Below are 15,531 nucleotides of genomic sequence, written 5' to 3'. Positions count from 1 at the left end.
TGCTGCTTAACTGGTTTAAGTTAGAAATGATAAACCTCCTGGATTACATGCACACAAACTAAATAAAGTTAGGGAAGAGAGAACTGAGGCACTGTTAATTTTTTATAAAAATTCATTAGAAAAGGGAATAGTGCCAAAGGATTGGCCGACAGCTAATGTGGTTCCAATATTTATAAAGAAAGAGAAAACAACTTGGCCTGGCCCTCACCAAACTACCTGCCACTGTTGCATCTGACTCCATGGGTGTATCAGTAGGAGTGACCACTGCACAATCCTTGTGGAGACAAGGTCTTGTCTTCACACCGAGGACATCTCCATCATGTGTGGCACGAACACCGTGCTAAATGGGATAGACTCAGAACAGATCGAAGAGCTCAAAACTGGGTATCCATGAGGTGGTGTGAGCCATCAGCAGCAGCAGAAATGTATTCAACCACAATCTGTAACCTCATGGCCTGGCATGTCCCCCACTCTACCATTACCATCAAACTGGGGGACCAACCCTAGTTCAATGAGGAGTGTGGAAGAGCATGCCAGGAGCAGCACCAGGCATACCCAATAATGAGGTGACAACCCGGTGAAGTTGCAACACAGGACTACATGCTGAACAATGGAAGCAGCATGCTGTAGACAGAGCTAAGCGATGCCACAACCAACTAAGCAGATCAAAGCTCTGCAGTTCTGCCACGTCCACTCATGAATGGTGGTGGACAGTTAAACAACTAACAGGCGGAGGAGGCTCCACAATCATCCCCCTCCTCAATGATGACGGAGCCCAGCACATCAGTGCAGAAGACGAGGCTAAAGCATTTGGCACCATCTTCAGCCAGGTGTCGGGTAGATGATCCGTCTCTGCCTCCGGCTGAGGTCCTCACTGTCATGGAAGCCAGTCTTCAGCTGATTTGATTCACTCCATGTGATATCAAGAAACAGCTGAGCACACTGGATACAGCAAAGGCTATGAACACTGACAACATCCTGGCTCCAGAACTAGCCACACCCCTAGCCAAGCTGTTCCAGTACAGCTATAACACTGGCATTTACTCGACACAGTGGAAAATTGCCCAGGTATGTCTTATCCACAAAAAGGTAGGACAAATCCAATCCAGCCAATTACCGCCCTATCAGTCTACTGCAGATCAGCAGCAAAGTGATGGAAGGGATTGTCAACAGTGCTATCAAGTGACATTTGCTCACCAATGCTCAGTTTGGATTCTGCCTTGACCACTCGGCTCCTGACCTCTTGGTCCAAATATGGACAAAAGAACTGAATTCCAGAGGTGAGATAAAATTGACTGCCCTTGACATCAAGGCAATATTTGACCGAGCATGGCATCAAGGAGCCCAAGTAAAATTGAAGTCATTGGGAATCGGGAAAACTCACCACTGGCTGAAGTCATACCTAGCACAAAGGAAGATGGTTGTGGTTGATGGAGGCCAATCACCTCAAACCCAGACATTCCTGCAGGAGTTCTTCAGAGTAGTGTCCAAGGTACAGCCATCTTCAGCTGCTTCCCCAATGACCTTCCCTCCATTATAAGGTCAGAAGTGGGGAAGTTCACTGATGGCACAGTGTTTGGTGTTAATTGTATATCAATTGGGTATTAATTGTATTCAGATGATAATTAATTGGGGACTTGCCTGCACTTCTTTATGTTGGAGCAGGCTGAAAGAGGGTTTTTCTGGATGTGCAAGGTGTGCAATGTGTGTCTATAAATAAAAGCTTGTAAGTGAATGAATGTTAGGCTCCTGTGTTCCATCCTTCACCACCTGGCTACCTGAAGTTTGACATTCAGTTTCTTTTACAACTTGCCTACATGCAGCAAGACTTGAACAATGTTCAGGCTTGGGCTGGTAAGTGGCAAGTAACATTTGCACCAGGCAATGACTATCTCCAGCTCGAGAGAATCTAACCATCTCCCCTTGACATTCAATGGCATTGCCATCACTGAATCTCCCACTATCACCATCCTGGAGGTTATCACTCACCAGGAACATAACAGCCAAATAAATAATCTGCCCTGCTCTTGCAGTCAAAGGTTGGGGATTCTGTGGTGAGTAATTCACCCCCCTCACTCTGCAAAGCCTGTCCACCATCTGCAAGGCACAAGCCAGGAGCGTGATGGAATACTCTGCACTTTCCTGGATGGGTGCAGCTCCAACAACACTCGAAGTTCGACACCATCCAGGACAAAGCAGCCCGTGTGGTTGGCACCACGTTCAACATTCACTACCTCCACCACTGACGCACAGTGGCAGCAGTGTGTACCATATACAAGATGCACTGCAGCAACTCGCCAAGGCTCTTTCAACAGCACCTTCCAAACCCGCGATCTTTACCAGCTAGAAGGACAAGGGCAGTAGATGCATGGGAACACCACCATCTGCAAGTTCCCCATCCTGACTTGGAACTATATTGCCATTACTTCGCTGTCACTGGGTCAAAATCCTGGAACCTCATCCCTAACGTCACTGTGGGTGAACTTACACCACACGGACTGCAGCGGTTCAAGAACGTGGCTCACCACCTACTCGAGGGCATTTAAGGATCAGCAATAAATGCTGTCCTTGCCAGTGTTGCTCACAATCCGTGAAGGAGTAGAACAATAGCATGGACCAGCTGGGCCAAGTGGCCTCTTTCTGTGCTGTAAATTGTTTGTGATTATGGGAGCCCACTGTTTCCAACAGGTTTCTAGTAGGCCAGATAGAAATGCCCCTGCTACATGCAATAGTTCATTGTTTAGATGCAGAAATTTGCAGAGACAGCTGTTGTGTAAACCTGACCAGGTTTGTGCATTTTCTTGGAGTGGCTGCTGAGTGCAGATCTCACAGGCAAAGACGTGGGAACAAAAAAGCTCAAGAACCATATCCCACCAGCGTTAGTCAGTAAATTGGAAACAGCAAGTATAACTCCACAATCCCACACTGTCAGTGGAGAGCCACAGTCACGGAGCAGGGCTCAGACTTGTAGCAGCAACTCTTCAAATGCACTCAGGGTGAGCATGGCCCTTCCCTAGACAGAATAATGGGATTACTTCAAATTTGTGTATATATTAAATGTGTATATTAAATCTCTGTTTCGTTTTTTTTTCTGTTCCCTGTTTTCTTCCTTCCTCTCCTACAGTCTGAATTCATGGGTGGTAACCTAGTAGCTACTGTGAGCAGGAAGGTCACTTGACTGGAAGGTATCACAGCTATACCAAATCCCGTCCTTGCCCATTGTTCGTACATGTACGTTTTCCCACAAGAGGTGCTGGATAACATTCCAAATTGGGAATTCTAGCCGCCTTCCCCTGCTCAGACTGGGCACCAAGCCCACTATCTTCCCCACTAGCACAGATTGGCAATCAGCATCTTTATTCATGTACTAGTTTATCCAGACAAAATTGCATCATTTTGCTTTAAGTTAAAAATGCCAATACATGTTTAAATTAGTCCCTTCTCTCCTCCTGCCCTGCCCATTTTGGTGCTGTGTACATGTACTGTTACCATGTTTAATGACCTAACTACAATCAATATTAATTTTTTATACTGTTTTTGAAGCCTCTGCCTTGTTGTGATCACAGCAGGCCATTGGTGGGAAAATATTCTCCTATTTACATCACTCAGTTCTTTCGTGTAATTGTAAGCTTCAAAATCAAACTCTTCTTCCAAAGACAGTTTAAGAAATATACCTTCTGTTTGTTATAGGTACCAAATACACACGGGAAGGTTTCAAGCAAGATGGTCACTCCCCTTTGGATGAAGAGTCCCACAGAACAATGACACTAGACATGGCCCCCAAGAACCACATCTGCAGGTAGGAAATGGCTAACTTTATCACCCTTTGATGTGAGCAGTAATTTTTAAAAAACTCGCATTTATATAGCACCTTTCATAACCTCAGAACATCCCAAAGCACTTTACAGCCAATGAAGTACTTTTTGAAGTGTAGTGAATGTTATAATGTTGAAAATGCGGCAGCCATTTTGCACACATCAAGTTTCCACAAACAACAAGGAGATATTTGTTTTTAGTGATGTTAGTTGAGGGATAAATACTGGCCAGGATAGTATTCCCAGAACGCTCCTGCTCGTCTTTGAATAGGGTTGTGGGATCTTTTCTATTCACCTGAGAGGGCAGATGGAGTCTTGGTTTAAGTTCTCATCCAAAAGATGGCACCTCCGACTGGGCAGCATCCCTCAGTGCTGCACTGGAGTGTCGGCCTTTATTTTATGCTCAAGCATCTGGGGTGGGACTTGAACCCACAGCCTTCTGACTCGGAGTGCTACCACTCAGCCACACCTGACACCCAATTAATCATTTCATCATATAAATAAGTCCCATCACAGATAACCCTTTCCTCCCAATATTCATTAATGCCAAATTGATCACCAATATAATCCCTCCAATCTTTATAAGAGCACCTTCGTATTTTAAAAGTTTCTTCACACTGGCTATGTTATATCCATGGCAACTACTGACTCACTTGCAAATACACATAGATTTGCTTCACACACAGTCTACAGGCACGATTAGGATAGTTAAGGAAGGAGTAGGGTTGATTACAGACCAATAAGGTAACTTGTGTGTGAAGGCCAAAGATGAGGGCAAGTTCTTAATGAATACTTTACATCTGTCTTCACGAGAGGGGGACGATACAGACATTGTAGCTAAGGAGTGTAAAATATCAGATGGTATAAACATAGTGAGAAAGGAATGCTAAGGGGTTTAGCATCTTTGAAAGTGGATCAACTGCCAGGCCCAGATTAAATGTATCCCAGGCTGCAAAGAGAAGCAAGGGAAGAAATAGAGGTTCTGACCATCACTTTCCCCTCTGGCTACAGACATGATGCTGGGGCACTGCTAACATTGTACCATTGTTTAAAAAAGGAGGAAGAGATAGACTGGATAATTGAAGGGCAGTCAGCCTAACCTCAGTGGTGGGCAAATTATTGAAAAGAAATTCTGAGGGACAGTATAAATTGTCATTTAGAAAGGCACAGATTGGTAAATGACAGTCAGCATGGATTTGTTAAGGCTTGGTCACGTCGAACTAACTTTATTGAACTTTTTGAGGAGGTAACCAGGACGGTCAGTGAGGCTAGTGCGTTTGATGCAGTCTACATGGATTTCAGCAATGCTTTTAGCAAGGTCCTACATGACAGACTGATCAGAAAAATAGGAGCCCATGGAATCCAATGGCAATTTGGATCTAAAATTGTTCAGTGGCAGGGAGCAAAGGCTAGTGGTTGACAGGTGTTTTTGTGACTGGAAGGCTAGTTCCAGTGGGATTCCACAGAGCTCAGTACTAAGTCCCTTGCTTTTAGTGCTATATGTCAGTGATTTAGGCTTAAATGTAGGAAGTATGATTTAAAAAGTTTGCAAGTTGGTTGTGAAGAAGAAAGCTGGAGACTGCAGAAAGATATCAATTGACCTAGTCAGGTGGACAGAAAAATGGCAAATGGAATTCAGCCTGGAGAAGTGTAAGGTAATGCATTTAAGGAGGGCAAACAATGCAAGAGAATATACAATAAATGGTAGGATACTGAGAAGGGTGGAGGAACAGAGGCTCCTAGGAGTGCATGTCCACATGTCCCTGGAAGGAGCAGGACAGGTAGATAAGAGGGCATATGGATACTTTTCTTTTTTCACTGTGACATGGTATATAAGAGCAGGGAGGTTATTTTAGAACTGTATAAAGCACCAGTTAGACGCAGATAGAGTACTGTGTACATCACATTACAGGAAGGATGTTATCACATGAAAGAAAGTATACAGGGGATTTACGAGGATGTTGCCAGGTGTGGAGAATTTTAGCTATGAGGAAAGATTGGATAGGCTGGGTTTATTTTCTTTGGAAGGGAGGCGGCTGAAGGGAGATTTAGTTGAGGTGTATAAAATTGAGGGGCCTGGATAGAGTGGATAGGAAGGACCTACTTCCTTTAGCAGAGAGGTCAATAACCAGAGATGTAGATTTAAAATAATTGCCAGGAGGATTAGAGGGGAGTTGAGGAGTAACCTTTTCACTCGGTGGGTAATGGGGGTCTGGAACTCACTGCCTGAAAGGGTGGTAGAGGCAGAAATCCTCATCGTATTTAAAAAATACTTGGATATGCATTTGAAGTGCTGTAACCTACAGGGCTATGGACCAACAGCTGGAAAGTGGGATTAGGCTGGATAAATATTTCAGCTGGCACAGACACGGTCGGCCGACTGGCCGCCTCCTGTGCTGTAAATTTTCTATGTTTCTATTTGAAGATTTAGGAATTATTGTGACAACTGAATGGTTCATAGTTAACTTTTCAAACAAAACAAAATTGCCTTTATAGCGATTATGGAACTTGTTACATACTTGTATGTCTTTTAAATTGGTACAGAAATATTAAGAGTTGCATAAATAATTTTCTACAGATGTGTGGATTAGATCACATAACATGGATGAATGCTAATTCCAGTATAATATATTGTATCTAAAATTTCAATATCTAATTCTGCTATCCTGGCATGCACACATCAGAAAATTGGATCTGCCATTCATGTTTAAGCACTTATAAAAATGCCTGAATTATTTCAGCTTTGGACTGTCTTACATGACCCAATCCAAATTACACGATTCTTACCCAAACCAAACCAATGGGACCACAATATAATACTGATTGAAGTGCAATTAAGTCCAGTCATTAAAGATGAAGTCAAACACAAAGTTGCATTATCCTAACATTACTTTATTCAACATCTGTAACTCCATTAATACTACCGGACAGTTAACTACTGAGAATTCCAGAAGTAACTGGATGTTTACTGTTAATCAAGATCACATCATCATATCCACTTGAGTAGTTTACGTGTATCATAGTGCCTCAGCATCAGCCGGTTTTGTTAAGTAATGGCGTAACAAAGTTATCTCAAGGATCAAGCTTACAGTAGCCACTCCATCCTTTGCAGTAGTCTTTGGATTACTAATTCACTAACGTGACCACAACCCCTACTGTAGGGTGGTAACAGCCTCTAGTTCTTTATCTAAGTGGCCAATCTTTATAAGAGCCGGTGAGCAAATATTAGCAATCTTTTCCGTGGATGGCATCAGAAAGGAGCTCAATTCTGCCCTTGCTGTATATCCACATACATCAGTAGGGGTTATTGGATAGTGAAAAGGAATAGGAGCCCTGGCTGATTGCCCCTCTCCGAGCCCAGAGTCCTGAGGACAACTGCAATTCCCTAACTTATCCTCAGCTGAGAGAATAAACCAGTAATCGAACTTGTAAATTATGATCTGTATCAATGCAGCCCTTGGATAACCTTTACCCAATAGGACAAGCCATTGATATTAGAATGAAAGGAATCATAGGGAAAATGGTTAGCAGCTCTGTAATACATGGCTTGGAAGCTTTGTTTATAGGATTGCTGCCTGTTGCTATTCCCACTGATGTCTGCCCCACAATACAATTTTTTTCCAAGATGTAAGATTGCAAAAAGAATTTCAAATTCACCAGTAATATTTACATTCTAAATATCTCTGATACGATACTTCCTCCAGACTGTAAACAACAGCATGTTTGCACGTTAACTGCCAATTATTTCTGTAGAAGCTACATAGTTTAAGGGCACCACCTAAACGTACCACAGAAAGTTAAGACTTGTCATTTGAAGTGTAAGTACCCTTTTAACCACATGATATGAGGTCACCTTCTCATTTTCTAAAGGTGTAGGTGATGCTTCCGTTTTTCCTACTGAAGTGCATCACCTCCTATTTATCTATGGGCTCAATTTTGCCCTTGTCGGATGGGAGCTGTCCACCGACCGAAAAGTCGGTGGCAATCCCGCCACCACCTGGCCTGGGGATCCAATCCGGATTTAATGGTCCCCAGGCCCTTAATAGGTCTGAGGCGGGACTTCCACCTCATTAAGGCAGGATGTCCTACCTAATGGAGCTGCAGCTCCATCAGCGGGCTGCAGCTCTTAGTCCCAGCAGCGCCACCAGGAGCAGTGGCCACTGCCGAGACTGCAAACCAGCTTCGTGAAGAAGAGGAAGGACAGCCCCCAGGAAAAGGTAGGTTTTTTTGGGTATCGTCGAGGCTGATCGGTCGGGCCCCGGCGAGGCTAGGTTTGTCGATTGGGGGGGCGAGGGGCGTGGCGTGCTGGACGTTGGGGGTGGTTGGGGCATCAGGGGCGGCCCTTCCTCGGGAACAGGGTACCTGATCAGGAGGGCCCCCCTCCCTCAGGTCGTCAGAGCCTGCTTTTGTCAGGTGACTTTTCTCAGGCCTGGGCTACCCTAGCGGCCAAGGGTAAAATCCCTGTGGTGGCAGGTGAAGGCCCTTAAGTGACCATCAATTGGCCACTTAAGGGCCTTGATTGGCCTGGGGCGGGCAGGCCATTTCCTGCCAACGCTGCCCCACGTAAAATGGCGGCGGGTGTGGGAGTAGATCAGGAAGGACCCCCTGAGCCTCGCACTCCATTTTACGACCCCCACCCCCCCCCCCCCCCCACCACCACCACCACCACCATCCTGGTCTTTGGGGGGGACGTAAAATTGCAGCCTATGTTAAAGTTAGTTTATCGCTAAATTGCCCAGTCAGCAAGTTTTTCAATGTCTTGTATTATGTTGCAATCTTCATCAGTTTTAGCTAGATCCCTCCAATTTGACCATAACAAACAAGAGAGAATCTAACCATCTCCCCTTGATGTTCAATGGCATTTCCATTGCTGAATCCCCCACTGTCATCATCCTGGGGGTTACCATTAAGCAGAAACAGAACTGGACCAGCCACGTAAATGCTGTGACTCCAAGAGCAGGTCAGAGGCTAGGAATTCTGCAGTGAGTAACTCACCTCCTGACTCCAAAAAGCCTGTCCACCATCTACAAGGCACAAGTCAGGAGTGTGATGAAATACTGTCCACTTGCCTGGATGGGTGCAGCTCCAACAACACTCGAGAAGCTCGACACCATCCAGGACAAAGCAGCCCACTTGATTGGCCCACCATCTTCAACGTTCACTCCCTTCACCACTGACACACAGTGGCAGCAGTGTGTACCATCTACAAGATGCACTGCAGCAACGCACCAAGGCTCGTTCGATGGCATGTACCAAACCCGTGATTTCTACCACCTAGAAGGACAAGGGCAGCAAATGCATGGGAACATCAACACTTGCAAGTTCCCCTCCAAGCTACACACATTCCTGACTTGGAACTGTAACGCCATTCCTTTACTGATGCTGGCTCGAAACCCTGGAACTACCTTCCTAACTGCACTGTTGATTTACCTACACCACAAGGACTGCAGCGATTCAAGAAGGCAGCTCACCACCATCTTCTCGAGGGCAATTAGGGATGGGCTATATATTGTGGCCGAGCCAGCGATGCCCACATCCCATGAATGAATAATAATTTTTTTTTAAATTGTCGATTAACCTTTCTGGCATTGGAAATTAACTGTTACAAGCATGGAGTCTCACTCCTTCAAATGGTAATTGTTGGTCATTTTTGAAATGTCAAATTTATTTTTGAATAATTTTACTTTTCCTTTCTCTTTTTCTTAATCCAATCTTTCCTTCTCTTTATTTCTCTTTCAGTACCTGATTTGACATTGAGTTCACCCACTTTAATTTGCACTTTCTTCACAGTGCTTGCACTGTTAATTTCACAATCCTTCATCTGATTGGTTAAAGAGATGCCCCGTTGCTTGCCCTGTCCACTCAGGTCCCAGATGCCCTCGCTGCGCCATTATCAGCTCGCGCTTTCAGTAACATATTGGAAAAAATATTTGGGGCTTGAAAGTTGTAGAGGCAAATCCAGCAAAAGGCAGACGCCATTCGACACTCTGCTTTGGCAAACTCTGGCCCATACCGGGAATGAAGGACTTCAGTAATGTGGAGAGACACAGGAAGCTGAGACTGTTCCCATATAGCACAGAAGGTTAAGAGGAGGTTTGACAAAGGTGTTCAAAGTCATGAACACTTTCCACAGAGTAAATAAGGAGAAACTGTTATTCGTGACAATAATCGGTAACCAGAGGACACCGAGTTAAGCTGATTCGGCAAAAAGACTAAAGGCAACGTGAGAAATTTTATGTAACATAGCAAATTGTTGTGATATGGAATTTGTTGCCTCAAAGAGTGGTGAATAATAACTTTTTTAAAAGGAGGTTGGATAAACTTGAAGGGGAAAACTTTACAGGGCTATGGGGACAGAGCCAGGGGATGGTACTAAATGGATAGCACAGGTGCAATGGGCTGAATGGCCTGCTCTGTGCTGTCTCAATCTAGGATTCTATAACAGCTAAAAATGTTTGTTTTTATTCAATCTTAATCCACCCAATAAAGTTTTTTCCCTAAACTAAATGCTTCCAAAAACACAAATAAATACTCATGGGAGATCCTATCGAAGGCTTTCTCTTGATCTATCTTTAACACAATCCTCTCTCCAGTTTTCTTCCATTAGTTCTAATGTCTCTCGGATTGAGGCAACTGAGTCCATAGGACTGAGATGTAGAATCTATCTACACCATCACCTCCTTCATACAATTTGCCATTACCCTTGCCAAGATCATATAATCAAGCATTCAATAATGTGAAGGGCCTCTAATTCTTTAAATCCCATCTGCCCCCTTTATTTTTATAAGCTAAGATTATACTGTTCCTCATTGATGGGGCCAGGCTTCCCTCAAATTTAATATCCATAAAGACATCTAAAAGAAATGCGCTTAAAAATCTCTTTTAAAAAAATTCTTTACAAAATTTTGCAATCTGTTCATCGGACCTGGGGCCTTTTTTCCCCCTTTCATTCCACTTATTGCTACTTTCAGGGGTCAAACAACTGAATGGATAGCATATTGTCTTAAAAAAAAATAGAAAACAGAGAGTAGGGGGTAAAGCACAGTTATTCAGATTGGAGGAAGGTAGAAAGTGGAGTTCCACGTGGAACAGTGCTGGGACCACTATTATTCATGATTTACATTAATGATTTGGCATTTAGGAATAAGTCGCTCAGTATCAAAATTTACAGAAGATACCAAACTGGAGGGATATAGCTAAAACTGAGGAAGATTTGCAACATAATACAAGAAGGCATTAAAAAAAACTTGCTGACTGGGCAGTTGAGTGATAAACTAACTTTAACATAGATAAATGTGAGGTGATGCATTTTGATAGGAAAAACACAAACATCACCTACACCTTAGAAAATGAGAAAGTGAACGGGGTGGAAGAGCAAAGGGATCTAGGGATGCAGGTGAAAAAATCATCCAAAGCAGCATCACAGGTCAGCAAAGTAATTAAAAATGTTTCCAATACACTGGGATTTATTTGGAGGGGTATAGAGTTCAAATTTTACATAACATTTGAAGAGGACCCTGGCCAGGTTGTATTTAGAGTACTGTGCATGGTTCTGGTCTGCACACAGTTTTTTTTAAAAAAAAAGAGATAGAAGCACTGGAGAAAATGCAAAAAAGATTTATAAACATGGTGCCAGAACTGAGAGAGTACAAATATCATGAAAGAGTGATATGGTTGGGGCATTTTTGATAGAAAAGACTTAGAAGAGACCTGATCTTTAAAATTATAAGTGGGATGGATAGGATAGATGTGGAGAGAATGTTTACACTTGTGGGAGAATCCAAGACTAAGGCACATAAATAAAGGTACTTACTAACAAATCCAATAGGGAAATAAGGAGAAATTTCTTTACTCCAGAGTGGTTAGAATATGGAACTTGCTACCACAAAACATGATTGTGACAAATCACTGTTTAGAGGAAACTAGATGAGTATGTTTGTGAAAAAAGGAATAGAAATATATGCTGAAAGGATGATGAGATAACTGCAATAGTGTCTATAAACACCAGCACAGGCTAGTTGAGACTAATGGTCTGTTTCTGTGCTGTATAAAATTACCTAATTTTTAGAAATGTAATCCATTGTTTGTCCTCCCTGCTAAACTCATTGTGCAGACACCACCCCACGTTAGTTGCAAACACAAAGTCTTCTGACTGCTTGTTTTGTCTCGCAACTCTTTAGGTTCTACCCTGTACAATAAAGTGTTTTTCTCTTATCAGGTCTGTGAAGATGAAAGAAGGTGAAACGGGTGAGTATGTGTGAGATTTCTAATTTGCACTCGCTTTGAAAATTGCACATTCTGCCTTCCTGTAAATGTGTTTTTTTTTAAATTATTTGTACAGCTTCTCAGCTTCTGGAAGTTAGATTCAGAATGAATCATTCTTACGTAAAGGTGTATTGAGAGTCCCAATGTTAGGAAAGCACGAGGAGGGATGGACCCACCTCCTGCGAGCAAACTCCACTTCGTTACTCTTCCTCCCAAGTCCTGTTTCCCAACACGCACAGACATACACATACACACACCAGACATCACCAGGAGAGTCCTCAAGGCCAGCAGTGGTAGAGGAAGATGTCCCTGCCCTTCCCCTCGTTCGCACTGAAGAGTATCTGGAGTGGTGGCCACTGTTTTTCATTCTCTATTTTTGAACAGACAAAAACATTTGCTATTCCTGCTTCCTCAGCAGTGATTTTGTTTTAAGATGGTTTCTTAATTATCGCTAAAACCTTTAGTGATTTCAGCATTGAAATAATGCTGGTGATGTTCTCCGCTTTCGGCTACTTTAATGACCTGTTTCTTTTAAATGCATTAACCCCTCTGTTAATATTGGAGAGCGGGATTAAATGCAGGGCCTTTTATGTTAATTTCACTGGTAATTTTCATGTCTGCACTAAAAAATGGCATTGCCATTTGTTGTAGGTTATTTAACTTAGTCTGTCAACACAAAACTAAGGGGCATCAGCATAAAGAAAACAGCCTTAGGGTGGAGGCTTAGAAGAAAATAGTTCTTCCAGAAGATAATAGATATGTTGCATCAATTAAACTCTGTAAATTATTGAGAGAAGGGTGAAGATTATAGAGTTAAATATTGCATAGTCAAGGGATTAAATACAGCACAAGGTATGATGGGACCAGTTGGGTTTGCACCTTGCACTGTCAATTGGGAAAGTAATCAGTTAACAGGGGCAATGGTTGGGGGTGTGTGATTGATGGGATATTCTGGACTCTTGTTGAATCATGTTTGAAACTGAGGAACCTTTTATTAGAAGGTTAAATAGCTTGAGTAAAGTCCATGATATAAGTTTTGTTGGAAGGAGCAGGTTAGAGAGTGACCCCTCTTTTTGTCAGTCTTGAATCTCCCCATGATTTCCAGTTGGAGGAAGGGCGGAAACCTGAACTTGGGATCCATGAATAATTCATTGCAACTGCTGGCAGCTCGGAGAAGTGCAAGAGGCAGACTTTCAAACCCTCTGATTCTTTCTTCCCTCGCTCCCGGCTCATGCCTGGCTCATTGCCTCACTTAAGCAGCTGGGATGGGTCACTGAAAGGAAACTATGACCATAAATACACAGTCAGACGCCCCGTGGCAAAGCAAGGCATCCTGTACCACCTAGAGGACCTGGCTGGTTAACCTGACGCCAACTCCCAGTTTGTGAGCACACTGCCCTTGAAATCCAAGCCATGGAGACCTGGTAGGCTGTGCTATGGGTTTTCTGACCATGAATTTCCTCTTCCCCCTCCATTCACAGGTGCCTCCATTGATCTGTCGACAATGAAACAAGTGAAGACAGAGCCAGAAGATTCAGAAATTATTCAGATTACTGTTCAAGGTAAAAAGTAACTAAATGCGGCCTTGTTAGAGAGTAATTGTTGAACAAATTATGCATGGTTAAAGCCTGTCCCCTCAAGGCTACAGTTAGAATATTGTGTCCAGATATTTTTTTAAAAATATCAAGGCGGTGGAGAGGGAGCAAAATGCATTTACTATAATGGTAGTGGGAATGAGAGGCTTAAATACAAAAAAGGAAATCCTTTTCACTGGAATAGAGTCACTTCTGATAGAAGTGATCAAAATTATGAAGGGTCTTGAGATAAATCAGCAACAAATAATTCCAGTGGTCAGTGAGTCTGTAACTAGAGGACACCAGTTTCAGATGAGGGAGATTGTTCTTGTGGAGAATGTATTTAAGCCATTGTTACGAACAGGTGAGAAAGGGGTCGAGGGTTCTGTCTCAGCCTTCATCTGCTCTTAGTGTAACAGGGTTTAATTTTAAACACACCGTGTTTTTAGCTACCCCTTTGGTGAATCCTTGTTCACCGCTTTCCAATTATAAAGCAAAGAAACAAACACAAACAGGCTTAAAGAAGAAAAGTTGAAATTTATTAAACTTAAACTCTAATTCGGTTGACGCCTACAGATACACACCGTGCCCACGCTAGCATGCATATGCGATACACTTGCAAATAGAAACAGAAAAGAGCTGAAGAACAATAAAGTGGAAAGGTTTGAGGTAATATCTGAAGAGTTTTTGTTACGGTTCTTTGAGCTCACTGTAGAGTCCTTGATTGTAGGTAGATCTTGCTTTTCATTGGGGCCCAGTATTCTTCTTAAACCTTGTTCGCTGTAGGAGACTTTTCCCTCTTGGAGTTCATGTGTCTTCAGTGGATTCAGAGGCTTGTGAGAAAGAGAGATGGGAGCAGACAGGAGAGAGATCTTCTCAGTCCAGGAGCAAACCAACTTTCTGCCCAAACTGTTCGTACAAATTCAAAAAACTCAGGTTGCCCAGCAGGCTAGTCGTCGGACTAGCTGGTTTGACCATGTCTGTTTGTGTATTCAGTCATCTTAGCAGTCAATGCGATTTCCCCCACAAAGAACAGTACAGCACAGGAACAGGCCATTCGGCCCTCCAAGCCTGCGCCGATCGTGATGCCTGCCTAAACCAACACGTTCTGCACTTCCGGGGCCCATATCCCTCTATTCCTTTCCTATTCATATATTTGTCAAGATGTCTCTTAAACGTCGCTATCGTATCTGCTTCCACCACCTCCCCTGGCAGCAAGTTCCAGGCACTCACCACCCTCTGTGTAAAAAAAACTTGCCTCGCACATCCCCTCTAAACTTTGCCCCTCGCACCTTAAACCTATGTCCCCTAGTAACTGACTCTTCCACCCTGGGAAAAAGCTTCTGACTATTCACCCTGTCCATGCCGCTCATAACTTTGTAAACCTCTATCATGTCGCCCCTCTACCTCTGTCGTTCAATGAAAACAATCCGAGTTTTTCCAACCTCTCCTCATAGCTAATGCCCTCCAGACCAGGCAACATCCTGGTAAACCTCCTCTGTACCCTCTCCAAAGCCTCCACGTCCTTCTGGTAGTGTAGCGACCAGAATTGCACGCAATATTCTAAGTGTGGCCTAACTAAGGTTCTGTACAGCTGCAACATTACTTGCCAATTTTTATACTCTATGCCCCGACAGATGAAGGCAAGTATGCCGTATGCCTTCTTGACTACCTTATCCATCTGCGTTGCCACTTTCAGTGACCTGTGGACCTGTATGCCGAGATCTCTCTGCCTGTCAATACTCCTAAGGGTTCTGCCATTTACTGTATACCTCCCACCTGCATTAGACCTTCCGAAATGCATTACCTCACATTTGTCCGGATTAAACTCCATCTGCCATTTCTCCGCCCAAGTCTCCAACCGATCTATATCCTGC

At 43.4% G+C, this 15,531-nt stretch overlaps 1 protein-coding gene across 10 annotated transcripts in view; it reads left to right on the top strand.

Annotated features, from left to right (window-relative positions):
• Positions 1 to 15,531, top strand: part of gtf2ird1 (GTF2I repeat domain containing 1) — a 193,908-nt gene that overhangs the window by 109,674 nt on the left and 68,703 nt on the right. For all 10 annotated transcript variants that reach the window (XM_068010158.1, XM_068010156.1, XM_068010163.1 and 7 more), the window contains 3 exons: positions 3,691 to 3,799; positions 12,034 to 12,062; positions 13,562 to 13,642. In XM_068010158.1, coding sequence (XP_067866259.1) covers positions 3,691 to 3,799; positions 12,034 to 12,062; positions 13,562 to 13,642 — 219 coding nt within the window. The remainder of the gene's footprint in view (positions 1 to 3,690; positions 3,800 to 12,033; positions 12,063 to 13,561; positions 13,643 to 15,531) is intronic.

This window comes from Heterodontus francisci, chromosome 30 (genome assembly GCF_036365525.1).
Source record: "Heterodontus francisci isolate sHetFra1 chromosome 30, sHetFra1.hap1, whole genome shotgun sequence".
Taxonomy (NCBI): domain Eukaryota; kingdom Metazoa; phylum Chordata; class Chondrichthyes; order Heterodontiformes; family Heterodontidae; genus Heterodontus; species Heterodontus francisci.
The sequence above is the reverse complement of the archived record's forward strand: the minus strand, read 5'-3'. Positions and strand labels throughout refer to the sequence as shown.